General features: G+C 62.1%; 1 protein-coding gene across 8 annotated transcripts in view; it reads left to right on the top strand.

Annotated features, from left to right (window-relative positions):
• Positions 1–17545, top strand: part of SYT7 (synaptotagmin 7) — a 63221-nt gene that overhangs the window by 27117 nt on the left and 18559 nt on the right. Inside the window, exons 3-7 of one of the 8 annotated variants that reach the window (XM_058689239.1) lie at positions 2980–3059; positions 7080–7211; positions 8118–8342; positions 11694–12065; positions 16000–16122. In XM_058689239.1, coding sequence (XP_058545222.1) covers positions 2980–3059; positions 7080–7211; positions 8118–8342; positions 11694–12065; positions 16000–16122 — 932 coding nt within the window. The remainder of the gene's footprint in view (positions 1–2979; positions 3060–7079; positions 7212–8117; positions 8343–11693; positions 12066–15999; positions 16123–17545) is intronic. The other 7 variants (XM_058689241.1, XM_058689242.1, XM_058689240.1 and 4 more) reach the window with 7 other exon arrangements.

Genomic DNA, 17545 nt, shown 5'->3' with positions numbered 1-17545 from the left:
ACACACTGCAGCCCTGTGCGTTTTGTTGCGGGGCCTGTCGGCCTGTTGGGCTGTCCATCTGTCTGTATGTGTTTGAAGGCAGAGGAAAGTGTATGAGCAGGCCCTGCGGGTGACCTTGAGTGGGGGGCTTTGTGCTGAGTGCATCGACTTTGAGGGTATTGGTGCAGTGTGTGTGTGTGTGTGTGTGTGTTCACCTCTGCATGATGGGATGTGCTTCTCATCAGATCCCCACCGGAGTGAGCTGAAGCTTGCTTCGTCCCCACTGTCCCGGCCTCTTGTGGTAAGTGCTGCAGTGTGTGTGTGTGTGTGTGTGTGTGTGTGTGTGTGTGCGCGCGCGCGCTGTGGTAAGAGCCTCACCCCCACCCCACTCACCTGGGGACCAGCATCTGAAGATGACAGCTTTTTGTAGCAGATGGGGGGCTGTTAGTGCGGGAAGCCCCTCAGGCATCTTACAGCCCCAGCCCCTCCTCCCAGCCTCCAGCCAGGAACTTCTCCAGGGGTCCAAGCCACAGTCTGTCTGTCCCTTTTGACTTTCTCCCCCAAGCTGCCCAGCCCCCAACCCTGCCACAACCCCTCCCATGGCCCCCCACATCAGAGGGACCTGGGGGCTTTCTGCCTGGACTGTCTCTGTGCTTTATGGAAGGGGCTTTAAAACACTCCCTGCACAGTTACTGGGCTCTCCTTGCCCGCCTGTCCCCCCAGCAGCAGTGATGTGATACCCTGACAGCCCAGATCCCATTTCCAAACATTAATAACTTCCTTAATCTCCAGCTGGCTTTTTCCAGATCAGCCTGGCCAACCCCCTCCCTGAGAAGCAGGCTGATGGTATTGGGTTCCTCTGGAGCCACCCAGTGTCTCCTGGACGCTGCCTGGGTTTCCTATCGTTGCCCCATTAACATCCCCCTGCCCCCCAAGTCAAGTCCTGCCCACGTTCCTGTCCCCCATAGTCCCACGGCTCCTGCTGCAGAGTGATCATTGCAGCCAGAGGGGAAAGTTCTCTGAGCTGTGGGAGAAAGAGGGGCAGGCCCTGGATGAACTGGGGACAGCCCACCCCAGCCAGGCCTGGCCTGGGGGAGGGGCAGCTGGCCAGCCTTAGAAGCAGGTGCTGACTGAGGCAGGTTCTCCAGCCGAGGCCAGGGAGAGGCAGGAGAGGGAGTGAGGGGTGGGGTTGGAGGGTCCTCCCTGGGCCACACTGCCTGAAGTGTGGGGGAATGCTGGGGATGGGGCTCTTCCCTGTGTCCTGCCCAGAGAAGGGCCCTTGGCCAGCATGGAACAACCCCAGGCCCTGATCTTCCCAGTCCAGACTGGGCATTGTTCGGGATTTGAACTTCTGGGTAATGATGGGACAGAGCAGAGCTGGAGCTGAGAGAGGGCAGCTTTTGTAGACTCAGAGGATCCAATACCTCTGGTTTTTTTAACTCTTAAAGTTTTGGCTCAGAGGCAACAGCTGGGGCTGAGTCCCCAGGGCAGGTGGGGCACTGCAGGGGTTGGGGGGGGCGCTCCCATGTGATCATTTTTTTTGAGAACTGCTGGGTACCAGCTTCGATACCGAGTACTAGAGACCAAACAGTCCCTGCCATTTGGGGCTGTGTTCCCCCGGGGTGGGAGCTAAAGTAAAGCCAGGAGAGAAGTAGTAATTTCTGCGATGAGAACCTGGAAGGATGAGGGACCCGGGGCTCATCTGGAGACAGCACACCTTTTCAGAAAGGAGGAAAAGGAGGTTAGAGAGGGCAAGGAGCTTCAACCGGGGTGACTTGGGGAAGGTGTGGCATTGCTGGGACCAGGACCGAGTCGCCCCTGAGACCTGGGGGCGCTGGAGATGGAATGAGGACCCACCCCCTTCCCCACACCATTCTGGGGGGTTCTGCTACCTCTGCCCAGCTCCCCAAATGGGCGGCTCCCGTGCCCTGGCAGGGGCTGCGGCTGGCAGGAGTGTCGGGGGAGCACGGGGAGCACCGTGGTGTGGCTTTCATTTTGCTTTAGGGCGGGCGGAGTCATCGAGTGTTGTGGCTGTGGTGTCGGTGCACATGTGGGATGTTGGGGAAACGTGTGTGCACGTGTCAGTGTGTGTGTGTGTGTGTGTGTGTGTGTGTGTGCTGCCACCCCACTGCCCGCATCAGCCCTGGGCCCGCCCCAGGCCCATGGCCCATTGGTGCACGTGAGGACGCTTGGTGACAGTCAGGAATGTTAATGGTGCTGGACGCTGCATGAGCTAAATTTAGAAACCCAAACCGAGAAGGTGAATGGCACTCACCTTCCCGGCAGCAGGCCCAGTCCCCAGCTCAGCCATGGCCCTTCCTGGAGCCAGGGGACCCAGAGCGCCTGGACGGCAGGCCATGCCCTTCCCCCCCCACCTCTGCTCAGGCAGGCGTGAGGAACTCTGGGGTGCTGGTCGGCTGCCCCAGCCTCAGAGCTGGGGGGCAGCCTTTCTTCCCAAAGCTGCCTTCCTATAAAGGAGAGCGCTCCAGCCCCACTCTGCCTTACTGCCTGAGGCAGGAGGACCCCAGGGAGCCCCCAGACAGTGCTGGGCACTGTCCTGGGCACGACTGGGCACGAGGCCCTCTCCCCGCCCCCGCCGTTCACGTCACTGGCCACTGCCAACCTTGCCCTGCAGGATGCCACCCCCACCATCTGGGAGCGGTGACGTGGCCAGGCGCCTGAGAGCCGTCTGTCCGTGGCAGAGGGAGATGTGTTTCTGGGAGCCGGGCCAGAGCCCCAGGAGACAGGCAGACAGGAGGGGCCCCATCCCTGGGGGTCAGGGATGGGGTGCCAGTCAAGGAGCGGAGTCGGTCCTAGAGCCTTATGGGGCCAAGGAGTTACCAACCAGGGAACAGGTACCGTGGTGACGCCTTCACACCTTGGCCTCAGATCTTGTTGCCGAGGCCGGGCCCAGCCCACTCCCCTCCCCAGGCCCGTTCTGGGGAGGCAGGGAGGGTGCAGTCCTGTCTCCCAGGAGTGACCCTGGTGCTGTCTCCACAGGGCAAACGCTACAAGAACTCCTTGGAGACCGTGGGCACGCCAGACTCAGGGCGTGGGCGCAGTGAGAAGAAGGCCATCAAGTAGGTGCCAGGCTTCGAGTTTGGGGTGGGAGCACCCAGGCAGCCCAAGTGGGAGGAGCCTCCCCCCTCCCCAGAGCTGGCCACATGCATTCAGTTTCCCCCTCACGCCTTGGGGCCATTCTCTTTCCCTGCCCCCCCCCCCCGCCGGCCCCCACACACTTCCAGCACCTCAGGGGTGGCCCCAGGGCTCCACCCTTTCTGCCTGTGTCCCTCAGACCCTCACAGCGTTCCAAGGACCCCAGCCCCATCTTCCGGCTGCTCTCACTCCCAGCACTGTCTGCCTCTTCCCTCAACCCTGGTTGCTGGTTCCTCCACATCACACACCATCCCCACCCCCCTCCTAGCTCCCCTGCATATCCGAGCTCCTCCCGCAGCCCCTGGGCTGGGATCCCCTCTCCTGGGGTGCTCAGGCTCTCATTGAAGACCTCAGCAGTACCCTGAGGGTGACTTGGAAGGTGGGCAGACCTCAGTGCCGGGCCACTTGGGGAAGTGGAGCAATGGGGACTCTTCCCTTCTCTGTCACTCCTGGCCCCCAAGGCCTGTCTTGCTGCCTCTGAAGCACCCAGACTTCCCGCTCTGAGATCCCTCTTCAAGTAGGCAGGCTTGCCTTCCCCGGACCGCCTTGGCCACGGTTGCTGGGATGCAAAAAGGGAAGCCCCCCGCCAACCTCCCCACCTGGCCAGAGGCTCGGAGCGGGAGGGTTCTCTCGAGAGCCTTCTCTGCTGAACGCAGGCCTTCACTGGGGGGGGGGGGGGGGGGTGCTGTCAGGCTGAGGGAGGGCTGGGTGCCCCTCCATTCTAGCCTGGCGAGGGCCGAGCCTGCCAGCAAGGGGCTTGGCCTGAAGGAGAGCCGCCCCACCCTGCCTCCCTTTAACTCAGAGCCCCCACCAGCCCTGCCCCACACCTTCTCTCCTGCCCCCTTCCCACTGCCTAGTCTGTCCCCCTTCCTGTCCATCCTTCTCCCTTCTTCTCTTCCCACTCCCTTCTCCCTCTCCCCTGCTCCTGAGGGCTCCCTCCCTGTTCCTCCTCTGTTTTCATCTCTAGCTCTGACCCTGTTTGGGGCCTTCACAGAAGCTTCCGGTGGGTGTGTGTCTGTGGCGGTTGGGGGGGCGGGGGAGGTGGGCAAGTGGCGGGGTGGGTCTGCCGAGGTTGGGGGTGGGAGGAGGCTCGGGAGGAGGCCTCGGGGAGCCTTTGAAGCTGGGTCTGGTTGCGCACTCTCCAGTCTTCAAAGCCAAGAGCTGGCAGGTCTCAAGGGCTGTGGCAGAGCCCAGGCCCCAGGCTTCCCGAAGGCAGAGAGGGACCACGTGGGGCCAGCCCAGCACCTCCGCCGCCTCCAGACCAGGCCCCTAACCCAGTTTGCAGCTGGGCCAGGGGGTCTGTCTCTGCCAGGTGACCGTAACCTGGGGTTGTATGTGTTCTGGATAGTCGTGGAAAGGGCCTGTGAGAGGAGACGGGATGCCCAGCAAGGAGGAGGGCAGGCAGCAGGCTCCGCAGGCTGGGACAGCATCCATGAGTGCTCTAAGACCAAGCGGGGGCAGCAGTGGGTCCCCCACTTCTCTGTAGCCCTGCAGCCCCTGCCCCCTCCCACCCTGCTGAGCTGTCACAGCCTCTGCCTCAGAACCACCACTGGTTCATGTCTATATGCCCTTAGGTTCCTACGCCTTTACCTCTTGCCAGGGCCCAAAGCCAGTACAGTGGCAGGAAGTGAGGCTCACCCACTGCACGATCTCCTCCTGGGCTTAGGACCTCTTCCGAAGGGATCTTTGGTCAAGGATCCCGGGAAGTTGCATTCTTCAGCAGTGCTTCCCAAACTGTGTTCCTCAAAGCACTCCGTCAATGATTAATAGTCACTCTATGAATCATTGAGGTTTCATGGGTTCCATGACCAACTAAGTTTGGGAAACACTGCACACTGTATCTCCCTCTTGGAGATACTGGTATTCATTGACACATTAAAGGCTCTGAGAAGTCCTGCAGTAGAGGAACCTGTGTTTCCCAAACTTTTAAAATTAAAGATCCTCTTTTCCAGTATCGCAACAGACAACATGAGGGACCCTGAAGCTCCTTGGAACAGAGGGTGGGAGACCAGCCTTGCAGTGATGACCCTGGTGGCTCTTTCTCTCCAGGACCTAGGATTGGATGGCCCTCGATTTTGGAGATCTGGAGGGGGCAGGGGGAGGGAGGCCTTCCAACTGTTCCATCTCTGTTATGCTGGAGGAGGGGGACCAAAGGATGTCTCTGGCAGGGAAAGGGTCTTCTGCTGAGGGATCCTCCCCAGGGAGGGGCCTCCCAGTGCTGAGGTCTGTCCTGCCTCTCCCACCCTAGCCTCCACTGCCCTACTCACAAACTGGCTCAGGACTTTGGCTTTGAACCCTGTGTAGGCAGTCCTTGTGAGACATTTCCAGGGTGCACTCTGGACAGACATGTGCTGTCCACACCCCCCTTGGGCCGGGACCACCATCTCCTCTGGGCCTGTGGTGGCAGCTCAGCTTCTCTCCTTTGTTCCCAAGTCTAAGGCTGAGAACCAAGGTCAAGGTCAAGGTGAAGCTCCAGCGGTTGGGGGGGGAGAAGCAGGCCCCCCCAAGAACAAGTTTGCTCCATCTCCAGGGGGTGTGCCTCCCCTGCAGTGCCCTCCCCCGCTCCCAGCAGGGCCCTTGCCTTGGACTTGAGCAATGGCACAGCCCCAACACAAGCCGGGCCCATGCCCCACAGCCCTCCCTGGGGCCCCTTCCCCTAGACGCACTTCTGAGGTCTCAGGCATGGCTCCCTTCTGGAATGTTCCTCTGGCCTGTTTCTTCTGCCTTTCCTCTCCCTGTGCTCCCAGGCCTGCTCCTCGGGGCCCCAGGAGCCTGACAGACAAGCTGATGGAGCCCCTTGTCCTTGGCTCCTGGGATCTCCAGGCTGTGCCTTCTGACGGCTGAGGTTTCTGCAGCCCGCCCCCAACGGAAGTCCCCACATTCTCTGTGCTTCCAGCATATCTGCTTCGTTGGTATGACTTGTCTCGGAGCAGGAGGGGGTGGGAAGACTGGGGCCGAGGGTCCCTTCCAGACTCCACCTTGGAAAGGGACAGGGGCACAGGGAGAGGCTGCCGTGGCTGGCAGGTCAGGTACGTGTCAAGGGCCCGAGGTCGAGCGTGCCCATCAGCCCCCACAGAGAAGGGCAGGCTCCCCGCCACCACGGGCCCCAAAACATTGGACCTGAAGGGCTCCTGGTGACTTTGGTCACACCCTCAGCAAGGTCAGGGGCCTGGAGGTGCTTCTCGTTTCTGGGGGCGGAGGGGGCGACCCAACCACCACGTCTGCAGTGAGTGCAAAGTGCAGCTCCACCGAGACCCCACCAATGTCACGGAAAGGCCGTCTCCTAGGACGGGAGAGAGCAGAGGAGGCTGGGGGACCTCAGGCCAATGGGAGGAGGAGAAAGACGGGGCCGGGCGCCCGGCCTGCCCCAGGAGCGGCTCAGTGGAGGTGGATGGAAGAGGGGAGAACCTCAGGTCTCCCCTGGGAGAGCTGACAGCCCAGCGGTTACAGCCAGCCTTCTGGGTTTGGCAGGCAGGGAGGCCGAGGCCAGGCGGGGGGCAGGGAGGGGGGCCACCCAGCCAGTTGGCGGCAGGGTCTGATCTACCTTTCCGCTCTTTCCAGCCAGAAACCGGTACCCTCTCCTTCTCCCGCTGCCCTCGCCATCCCGCCCCAGGCCTGTCCCCCGCCCGCTCTCCTCCCCTCCTCTCTCAACATCTTTCTCTCTCCCACCAGCTTCCCGGGTGCGAGGCTCCAGTGGTGCCTGCCTGCAGCTCGCCTCCTTTCCGCGCGGCTTCTCCCGGCCCTCGAGTGTGTGCGCGTGTGCGGGCGCGTGCGTGTGTGTGCCGGCCGCCTCTCTTCCTCCCGCAGGAGCAGACCCTGGCCCCCTCCGCTCTGTGTGCGCCCGGCCCCCGGGGCCCCGGTCCCCCCTCTGCCCCCGCAGGACTTGCAGCTCTTGTTTCTTCTTGTATCTCCCTGTTTTCTCCCCTCTCTCTCTGCCCCTCCAGCGATCTAGACAGAGACTTTTGGAATAACAATGAGAGCACAGTGCAGCAGAAATGGAGCTCCTATCCTCCCAAGGAGTTTATTCTAAACATTTCACCCTACGCCCCTTATGGCGACCCACGACTGTCCCTCAAGTGAGTGACTTTACCTGGTTTGATCATATGTACCGAGTATCCGCGCACGCCCTCCTCCCCCTCCCGGCCCTCACCGCCCCTCCTGCTCCTCTCCCCAGACTTCCCCACCCACGCACCCATGGGCAGGCTGACCATGGAGACGAGCAACCCCTCCTGCCTCCCCTCGCCCGCCTGCCCCTCTCCCGTCCCCTCCCCCAGGGCCAGCCACGCAGGAGAGCCCCTCCGCAGCACCCCCCCCGGGGCCCCCCACCCCACCCCTCTGTGCAGTCAGGATGGGGTTGCCCGTTCGGTCCCTCCCTCTCGGTGTGGCTCGCTTTCTCCTCCCCGCTGTGTGCTGCTGCCCTGGCTGCTCGGTGGTCGGTGGTCGGTGGTCGGTGGTCGGTGGTCGTGGTCGTGGTGGCGGTGGCGGTGATGGCGGTGACGGTGGTGGTGGTGATGAACTCTGACTAACACGGCTTTCTCTTTCTCCCTGCCTTGGGGCCTCCTGGCCTGGACAGCCCGCTCTTCCTCCGTCGTTAACCCTTCGTTGTCCTGTGGGATAGACTTGGAGGTGGCTGCCCTCCCCCCACCCCCGCCGCCCCTGCCCCAGGCGGTGGGGAGGGGCCCCCCCTCCGTTGTCGTGGTGCGTTGTTCTCCGACCCCCCGCCCGCCCGGTCCCCTCTCTCCTCTCTGCAGGCTCTGCTGTTAACCCATTTGCAGTGCTGATGTCTCTCTCTCTCTCTCTGTCTGTCTCTTGTCCGTCTGTCTCTCTCTCCTCCTCTCTCGCTGTCTCTCTCTTCCTTTTATCTGTCGTTGTTTTTCTTCCTCTTCCACCCCACCCCCCCACCCCCACGTGTGGCCTGCCCTCTCTCCCCCACCGCCACCCCCGGTGCCCCTCTGGCCCGGCTGCCTCCTGCGTGCCTCCAGTGGCACCCTCCTGTCGGGCGCCAAAGTGGCCGCTGCGGCGGGGCTGGCGGTGGAGCGGGAAGGCCGGCTGGGGGAGAAGCCGGCACCGGCGCCGCCACCCGGAGAGGACGCCTTGAGAAGCGGCGGGGCCGCCCCCAGCGAGCCGGGCAGCGGCGGCAAGGCGGGGAGAGGCCGCTGGCGGACGGTGCAGAGCCACCTGGCCGCAGGGAAGCTCAACTTGTCCAAGTGAGTGATGGCCCCATGGCCGCCGGAGCCGTGAGCTCGGGCCTGCCCCCGTCCAGGGTGGACAGCGGGACCCCCTGGCACGCCCGCTGCTGCCCCCAGAGGTGCCGTCCTCGGCCCCTGGCTCATTCCATCCCTTCATGAGACTCCCGTCATCCTTGCCATCGGGCGCAACTAACAGCCACACCGTGTCGCATCTCGGCCTCCGGCTGCTGCCGCCCTCATTGGTCTCTTTCCTTGCCAGTGACCAAGTCATTCCATTTCCTGCCCCCACGGCAGCTTCATTTCAATCCTGGGGTCATCCCATCCTCTTTGACCGGCCGCCCCATCTCAGCCGTCAGTTCATCCCTCTGCGGGCCACCGCGGTTGCTCAGCCATCGGACCATCCCATCCCCCGGGGAGCTGGCCCACTCTCAGCCTGTGTATGCCGCTCATCTGCCACCGCGCCTTCCCTCTTGCAGCCAGCAGATGGCTCTAGACCCAGCGGCTGAGCCATTCCATTTTTGACCGTCCGGCGCCTCCATCGGCTTGCCCCACTCTTGCTTGCACCATGACACCATCCGTCCTGCGAGGCCACCACGAGCAGCGGGGCCATCGCTATCGGTTCATCCTCACCTCGGCCATCCCCACTGGCTGTCCCAGTCTTGGGCAGCGAGCCGTCCCACTGTCAGCGGTTGGGTTGTGTGTTCCTGGCGGTTGGGTTGCTGAGCCCCAGCGAGCTTCTCTTTTCTGACGAGGGCGGTCTGGACGTCGGACAGAGGGCCGTTTCCTTTTGAAGAGCTCTCTGAGCTTGCCGAGCGAGACAGTGCCTCTCGTGGGCCATGGACGTAGGGCTGCCCACCCCCCCCCCCCAAGTTCTCAGCAGAGGGTGGTCTCTCCTCCTCCACCATGGGGCAGCCTTATTCTCATCTGGGCTTGTAGAACCTTCCATTTCCCCAGAGCTGAGCCCTTTCAGGCTCTAAATCCTTTGAACTGTGACCCTTCTCATCCACTGGGACTCAGGTTCCCTTTTCGGCTGTTACAATTGCCTCCTTCCCAGCTAAAGGGAGCAGCCTCTCACTTAGAAGACCAGCAGCCCTGACCCTTCCGTAGCTGTGGGCTGTCCTGTTCCCTCCAATCAGGCTCCTCCTGGTTCTCTTCAGCAGGCCTGTGATTCCCGCCTTTGGGACCACTGACAGCCCCCGTGTTGAGACCATATTTTCTTGTCGGCCTGAGGGGACACAGGTGGATTTCTGCCCTGACGTGGAGCCTCGGGAAGGTCTCCGAGGGAGGCCCCCCCCCCCCAGAGATCCAGGCCCAGCGCCCCGCCCTCCCCAGCCTGCTCCGGCCACAGACTCCAGGCCGGCTGAAGCCTTCGTGCCATCCGCTGGCTCCGGGCCTGGAGGCACCAAGTTTAGTTTCCTGTGACTGAGAGGTTGTAAATTGGACTAATTTTGGATGTGATAGGAAATCAAAATGAGGCCAGCAAGGAGGAGGAGGAGGCCGTCCAAGGATCGTCCTCCCCTGCCTCAGCCTGACCCCAGGGAGCTGCGGGCCTACCTGGCCGGCCAGGCCTGGGCCTGTCCCTGGTGGTGGCCCCCACTCCAGACCTGAGCCAGGCAAGACTGCTGCCCTCTCCAGGACCCCAGCCAAAGCTATGTTTTGCCTCTCTCTCTCTCTCTCTCTCTCTCTCTCTCTCTTTCCCTTTCTCTCTCGTTCTCTCTCTCAGCCCATAGGGGCAGCCTAACTATTGTGCTTTGGTTCCCAGGATAGGCTCGGGATGAGCAAAGCTGAGGTCTGGCTGCAGTGGTGAAAGTGGTTCCAAGGCCCTGGGGCCCCTCCCTCAGGCAGCACCCCCCCCCCCGCCTCCCCCAAGGGGACACAGCTGCCCTGTGGTCCTAGACCAGGAGTCGGCAAGCTTTCTCTGTAAAGGGCCAGATAGGAAATACTTAGGCTTTGCAAGTCACATAGTGCCTTTTAGGACTACTCAAGCCTGTCACAGCCATAGACAGGATGTGAATTAATGACAACGCGTTCCAGTAAAACTTTATTTACAAAGACAGGTGGTGGACCGGATGCGGCCCCCAGGCTATAGTTTGCCAACCCCTGCCCTAGACCACTGGTTTGGGAAATGGAGGGAGAAGACAGAGAAGGAGGTTGGGACCTCTGAGCTCTGGCCCTGCCGGTCGGAGGTGCTGAAATCTCTGGCCTGGGGACCAAGGAGACAGGTTGCCTGGGGAGGCTGGTGGCGGTGTGTGTCTCTAACCCTTCTTACCCCCATCTCCTGCGATGTTTGCGGGTGCCACTGGCACGGGGAGCATTAGCTAATACGCATGTCCGTGGGCCAGACCTCGTCAGGTCCTCGTGGCAACCCTGGGGCAGAGGCAGCTCAAGGATTACTTTTCACCTGGGTTTTATGAAGAAACTGAGAGGTGGGCTCACTTTTCCAAAGTCCCACGGTCAGGAAGCAGCAGAGATGGGGCTTGAACCCGGGTCACTCTGACCTCATACTACCTCTAATCAGCCGGGTCCTGTTCCCTGTCTGTCCTCGCCCCCTTACTGGCACTTTTCAGGGATGCCGGTGGGCCCGTTAGGAGGGTGGCCTCTTGCAAATGCACGGTCACCCAGTTTTCCATCAGAACAGTGGCCGGAGAAGTGGTTCCTGGGGCTCCCGGCTCATCTGCTCCTTTCCTGGGTCCCCTCCTCTGCCTGGGAGGCATTCCCAAGATATCAGGAAAGGATGCTGAACCTAGAAACGAGGAGGTCTGGAAGGAGGGCAAAGAACTGCACCGATGGCCCTGGCCGTAACGCGGAGGTCTGGGAGTCCGGGGACAGTCCCCAGCCTCCATGGACCAAACATACAAATTGCTGGCTCTCCCAGACTCACCCCACTTTACTAGGCCAGCCCTGTGCCGGCCTGGATTTCCTCATGCCTCCAAAGGCCAGCCGTGCTTAGATCACAGAGGCAGACTTTCCTGGGGTCCCCCAGCGAGACCGCAGCAGCTCCCTCCTACACGGCAGGCACAGGGCCCTGGGGCCGCCTTCACCACGCGGCCTCCAGCCTCCACAGCTCCCGCGGCCACTCAGACAAGGAGGTGTTCGGGGCGCCAGCCGAGCCGAGGCCAGAGGGTGGGCTGGGCCGGGCGACCTGGGCACCTCAGGGCGGGCTCGGGGTTTGGTGCCCCCCCCCCCCAACCCCGGGTGAGGCGGCGGCGGCAACGGCAGCGGCGACCACCGTGACGGAGGCCTGGCGAGGCCTGGCAGCGCGCGCGCCCCGCACCGGGGCCTCCTAGTCCTGACCCTCGGCTTCTCTCTCCTCCACTGTGATCCCTTCACCTGCTTCTCCTTTCTCTCCTCTCCTCCGCCCGCCCCAAGTTTCGAGGACTCCACCCTGTCCACGGCCACTACCCTTGAGTCTATCCCCAGCTCCACGGGAGAGCCGAAATGCCAGCGACCCCGCACCCTGATGCGGCAGCAGAGCCTACAGCAGCCGCTAAGCCAGCACCAGCGGGGCCGGCAGCCCAGCCAGCCCAGCACCAGCCAGAGCCTGGGCCAGCTGCAGGCCCACACGGGCTCGGCGCCGGGCCCCAACCCCCGGGCCTACGGCAGGGGCCAGGCCCGGCAGGGCGCCTCGGCCGGCTCCAAGTACCGGGCGGCCGGCGGCGGCCGCAGCCGCTCCAACCCGGGCAGCTGGGACCACGTGGTGGGGCAGATTCGAAACCGAGGCTTGGACATGAAATCCTTCCTGTAAGTGCCCCCCCTGAGCGGGCCGGCCCCCACCTCCCGACCCAGCCTCTTTCCCCTCGTCTCCTTGGGAGCGGCTGGTCCCTCGCGACTCTGGCCCTCCACGGCCAGGGTTGCGGGAGCAGACTCGGCTGACCCCTCCCCAGCCTCTTGTGGCTGGAGGCTCCTGCCCGAACCACCCCCACCCCACCCCCGGCCCCCCACCGCCCCCCATCCCCGTGGAAGGATTCTTATCTGAGCCACCCCTCTGGAGGCCGCAGCTCCCCCCACGACTTCGTTCCCTTCCCGGGGCTTGGAGAAGGTCCCCCCACCCCCACTAAAAGTCAGTGGGGACACTAGACAATGCCACCAGGTCGGCCTCCTCTTCCCGCTAGTCCCAGGCTGCTCCTGGCCTCCCTGCCAGCCTCCTCCCCTCCCCCCAAACCTGGGCACCGGCCCTGCCTCCAACCCTCCAGATCACCTCCTCCCTGTAACCCGACTCCGCTCACCTTCCCGCCCCACACTTCCTCCCTCCCTCTCACTTCCTCTGTCCCTGCCATCAGCCCTGTCCTCTGCCTCTCTGACCTTCTACAGCCACCTGTCCTCCAGCTCCCAGAGTGACCCATCCCCTGAGGACAAACCTCAGATGTTCCCCCCAAAGCTTTGGAAACCATACTTTCTCAATCAGAGCCTTTCAAGTGTACGGGTCTGGGAAGTAACCACACACCGTGGGTATCTTAGCCATCCCTCATTCCCGCCAACCACGCGCTGCCCCGAAACCCCCTCACAGGTAGGGCCCCCACCCAGGGCACCCTCTCTCTGCCACCACTCTGGGCATCTGGACTCTCAGAGCCCGGGGCAGACCTGGGCTTCTGTCCCTGGTATCAGTCGCCTCCTCCGGCCTAACATGACCTTCCTTCCAGGCTCTGGGGATTATTCCCATCACCCAGGCCTTCCTGGGAGCACTTTTCATGGAGCAAGAGGCCAGCACTAAGCCTGGGAGAGGAGAAAGGGAGGAGGAAAGGGAAGGCCAAGGTCAAAGCCCAGCTCATTGGCAAGATGTGGGGATTCTGAAGACAAGCAGGGCAGGTCCCTCCAAGCATCCTGCCTCTCCAGCTGAGACTCCAGGCCTCCAGGGCAGACAGGAGTGCTGGCCGTGGCAGAGGCACCCCGATGGAAGAGGCCCTGCCTCGCCAGCTTCCCATATCCGTGCAAGTGGCCTGTGGCCCTGGCCCGGGAGCACGTGCTGCCTGTGACTCTACTCGGCAAATCCAGGCAGTGCCTCTGCTGGGGCTCTCCCCTGTCCAAGGACCCTTGGGGATCCAGCTGGTGCCTGCAGGCGACAAGATGCCCAGCAGAGCCTCCTGGCTTCCAGGTGGTGGTTTGTTTCTGGACGGATGCGGTGGCACTGGTGTGAATTAGGAGAGTGGAGGGAATTGGTTCCGCTGTGGCTTGAACAGAACCGGGAGCCCGCGGGCCCCGCACCCCTCGGCTCCTCCTGAGCTCAGACTGCTCTTTGCACAGCCATTACCCTGCCTCCTGTTCTAGCAGCCATCACACCGGAGCAGGGGCCGTCCCCAGGCCCTGGGAAGAAAGGACCCGGCTGCAGGAAAGCCTCTGTGTACCAACTCTTCCCTGCCCTCTGAGCCCCCCGCCAACTGGGATTTGATGAGCCGGAGCTCAGACACCAGCATCCTTTGTCCACACTCCTCTGCCCGCCTCTGGCTTTATGGGCCCCTCTCCTGCCACCTCTGGAGCTCACCCAGCTCCCCACCTCTGCCTCTTGTCATTCCTCACAGCAGGGGTCGGCAAATTTTTTTCTGTAAAGGGCCAGAGTATAAATATTTTAGGCTTTGTGGGACACGTGGTCTCGATCACATTTTTTAAAGCAACACTTTAAACACGCACAAGCCATTCTTAGCTTGTGGGCTGTAGGAAGACAGGCCACCAGCTGTCCTTTGCCCACCTCTGACCCCTGCCTTCCAGTTTCGCTGGTGTGCTTCTGAGGCCCTTTTCTTGCCCCAAATGCTGCCATCCAGGTAGAGAGTCAGGGCGGGAGGGCTGGCCAGGCCTCCCAGGACCCCACCCCCTCTCGCAGGGAGGGTGGCCATTCCTCCTGCTTAATGGGTGTGCACTCCCCTCCCCAGTAACACCACCTTCTCCCCAGACCCTCCTCTTGTCCCTCGTTCTCACCCTTGCAGCCTGTGTTGCTGGAGAGAATGACAAATTGGGAATTTATGCAGAGGAGCCGTTTTGTTTTTAAGAAGAGCGAAAAGGAGTATCTGAAAAATGCATTAACCGGGGAAAAACATGTTGTTTTTGCTGGGTTCTCCTTCCCCCAGCTCCACCAGCTCCCGAGCAGCCAAATGGAATTTTACCAACTCTGAAACAGTACCGGTGGGCAGAGAAGAAAAGGAGGATTTGTCCTGAGGGAAGTGGAGTTGTTCCCCGAAAGTTAGATGCCGGCACGAGGGTCAGCCTTGGAGTGACAGGCCCAGGACAAAGATGCCTGATGTGGAAGGACAGTGCAACCACGTAGCTCCCCTCCCTCCCTCGGCCCTCACAGCCATCTCCCACCCACCCCCCCACCCCGAAGGGCCACCCCTCTCCTACTCCAGTTCCCTTTCTGACCACCCTCTGGGAAATAACCACAGCTGGCCCTTCTTATCTAAACCTTGCCCTCTCCGACTGTGGTTGAAGGGGCAGACTTCCTGACCCAGGATCCCCCTCCCCCTTCCAGACCATTCCATCAGGCTTACCAGCTTCCCCTTGGCCCTTCCTGAGACATGCTTTCCTGCCTGCCCCATCCGAGATTCCCCTCTTTCTTTGTTTGGATGAGAGACCCAGCGCTGGATGAACTACAGAACATGCCCGTGAACTCCGATGGCTTTGAGGGGCAACAGGTCATTTTTTTGGCCCTGGAAATTGCAGGGTGACCCCACAGTTACCCAGGGGTTCTCTGAGAGTGCCCCATACAAAACTTGTCACATCTTGACCACTGGCCCCATGCTGCTGTCCACATAGCAGCTCCTTGTCTGCCTGGACTGAGCCTCCCTCAAAGCAGGATGGTCACAGCCTCTTCCAGACCTTCCTCCCGATACACACGAGTCTGCAGGACTTCTCCAGACCTTGCCAGGTTCCTGCACGTTCCCTCTCTCCACCTTTGTTTTTTGGTGACTTCTGGACTGCTTCTCCAGGGAAAGGCCCCAGAACTGGACCCAAAAGACTTGGTGGTTATTCCCCGCATCTCCAGGAAGGGGGGTACTCAAGAGAAGGCCCGTGATGGCCAGCGCACCATATGCCAGAAGGGACCTCCATTCTCCTCTGATGGGCCGTGTGTCCAGGGACCCTTCCCAGTATCAAGGACATCTGGCTGACCATGACCCAGAGATGTCTTTATGAGGGGCTTCCCTAAGTACAGGGTGCAGTGCCCATTGGATTTCCAAGCTTTCTAAGAACCTCTCACCTGGGAGCCTAAACCTGCCTGCACAGTCTCAAAGCAAGATGGAAATGGAGCCCCTCCCTCTTCTCCCAGGGGCCCAGATGGTCAGAGCAAGTAGCCTCTGACCTTTGTTCCACTGGTGATGAATTAACCTTGGCTGTCTGCGTGCCCCCAGGGCCTGTGCTCTCCTCCCCTAGCCTTCCAGCAGGCCTCTGCCCGGCCCCTTCCCCGATTCTCTCCAGAGAACCTTGCTACGCTCCCAAGGCAGGCTGGGTCTGGGGGCTGCGGACACCTCCCCTCATCCCCTCCCTCCCTCCCTGACTCCCCCCGACTCTGCTCTACAACTGTTGACAGTGCTAAAGTGTGGTTTCTCTCCTGCAGGGCCAGTTTCTTACGCTTTTTTCTTCTCTCTCTTTGTCTCTGTCTCTGTCTCTGTCTCTCTCTTTCCCCCTCCCCGCCCCCACCCACGGGGCCTCCTCGTTTCCTCCCGGCCGGTGGGCTGCCCACCTCGGGCAGGGAAGGCAGGATGGTGGTGCTATCCTTGGTCTTAGGGCTTTCGGAACAGGATGACTTTGCCAATATCCCTGACCTGCAAAACCCAGGAACCCAGCAGAACCAGAACGCTCAGGGGGACAAGAGGTACGAGCACAGGCAAGGGCCTGCGGCGGCAGCGGCAAAGATGGAGGCGTGGAGAGGCCACCTGCCTCCACCAGCCCTGGCCCGGCTGCTGGACGAGGCGGTGGCACCCTCAGCGATCCTGGAGCGGGAGGACTGCCCTCTCCCCAGCTGGTGCCCTCACACGCACCCCCCCCCCCCCCACCGGGTGTCCCTTGGGTCCAAGGCCAGTGTGGCTGTCCTGGGACCATTCTGGATCAAGCCTGCTCCCTGGGCACGCTTGCCCTCGCCCGGAGCAAGCCAGCCTTTCTGCCCCATCTCCCTGCTTGCCTCCCCTCATCCTTCATCTCTGCCCTACCCCCTACCCCGAAATCCCCGTTTCTCTGGTGGTTGGGGGGCGGGGGGGATGCAGGGAAGGGGCACCAGCCTGTTCTCCCTCATCCCCGCCACCCCAACCCCCCTCTTGCCTGGAGATCCCGCTGGGGTGTCGGTAGCACCCCACCCCCCGCCTTGCCGCAGGGGTGCTACAGAGGTGTGGCCGAGCTGCTTGGCTGAATGAAGAGAAGCCCCTGGTGGGGAGGGTCTGGGGCATGGGAGAGGCCTGGTGACCAGAAAGAACTGGAAAGGCAGCCCTGAACCTGAGGGAGCAGGAGGAGGGAATGGGCTGAGGGGCCGAGAGCAGCCAGCAGGCGCCGGTCAGGCTCCGTGTTACCAGGTACCCAGCCGCTGGTCCCCAGGAGTTGCCCGTATGGCCACCGCACAGGCCGAGCAGAGGGCTGAGCCTCTAGCCGTCCACAGTCTTGGCCATCAGGAGCTCAGGGAAGCATCTCGTGGTGCCTGCTGTCTCACGGGGCACTCGTGGGGAAGGAGACGGGGTTCAGAGGTCCCGGGGCTCGGGCAGCGTCACAACGGCGGGGTGATCCTGCACCTGGTCTGGCTGCCTCCTATCACCTGGCCTTGGGCTGGGCCAGCCCCACACCTGCAGTCGTGAAGGGAGGGCTCATCACCTTGGTCAGGTCCGCTTCTCGTCAGACCAAAGGCCTGCAGGACAGTGTGCGGGCTGACCGCCAGCATGCCGGCCCTTCTGGCTCTGGTGGTGCCAGAGCCTTGCTCTGCAAACTTGGGCAAGTCGCTGCCCCTGTCTGAGCCTCTGCTTCCTCGTCTGTTGAATAAAGGAGCGGATAGGGTGACCCCTTCCAGCTTGGACATGCTAAGCTTCTAACAAGGGAACAGACCTTCGGATTGGGGGTGGGGGGAGGGCACCCGTCTGATCCTGTCAACCAGACAGGGATCCTGACGGTCCTGGAGGCCCTTAGGGCAGGAAAGACCTATCCCCGGCTCCCACCAGGGGGCCTGTGGGTTACAGAAGGGTAGGCCAAGTGTTAGACAGCTGACTGCCTGTCCCTCCGGTGACTTCTGGAGACCAGCCCTCTCATTTCATTTTTTC

Source organism: Neofelis nebulosa, chromosome 10, assembly GCF_028018385.1.
Source record: "Neofelis nebulosa isolate mNeoNeb1 chromosome 10, mNeoNeb1.pri, whole genome shotgun sequence".
Taxonomy (NCBI): Eukaryota; Metazoa; Chordata; class Mammalia; order Carnivora; family Felidae; genus Neofelis; species Neofelis nebulosa.
The sequence above is the reverse complement of the archived record's forward strand: the minus strand, read 5'-3'. Positions and strand labels throughout refer to the sequence as shown.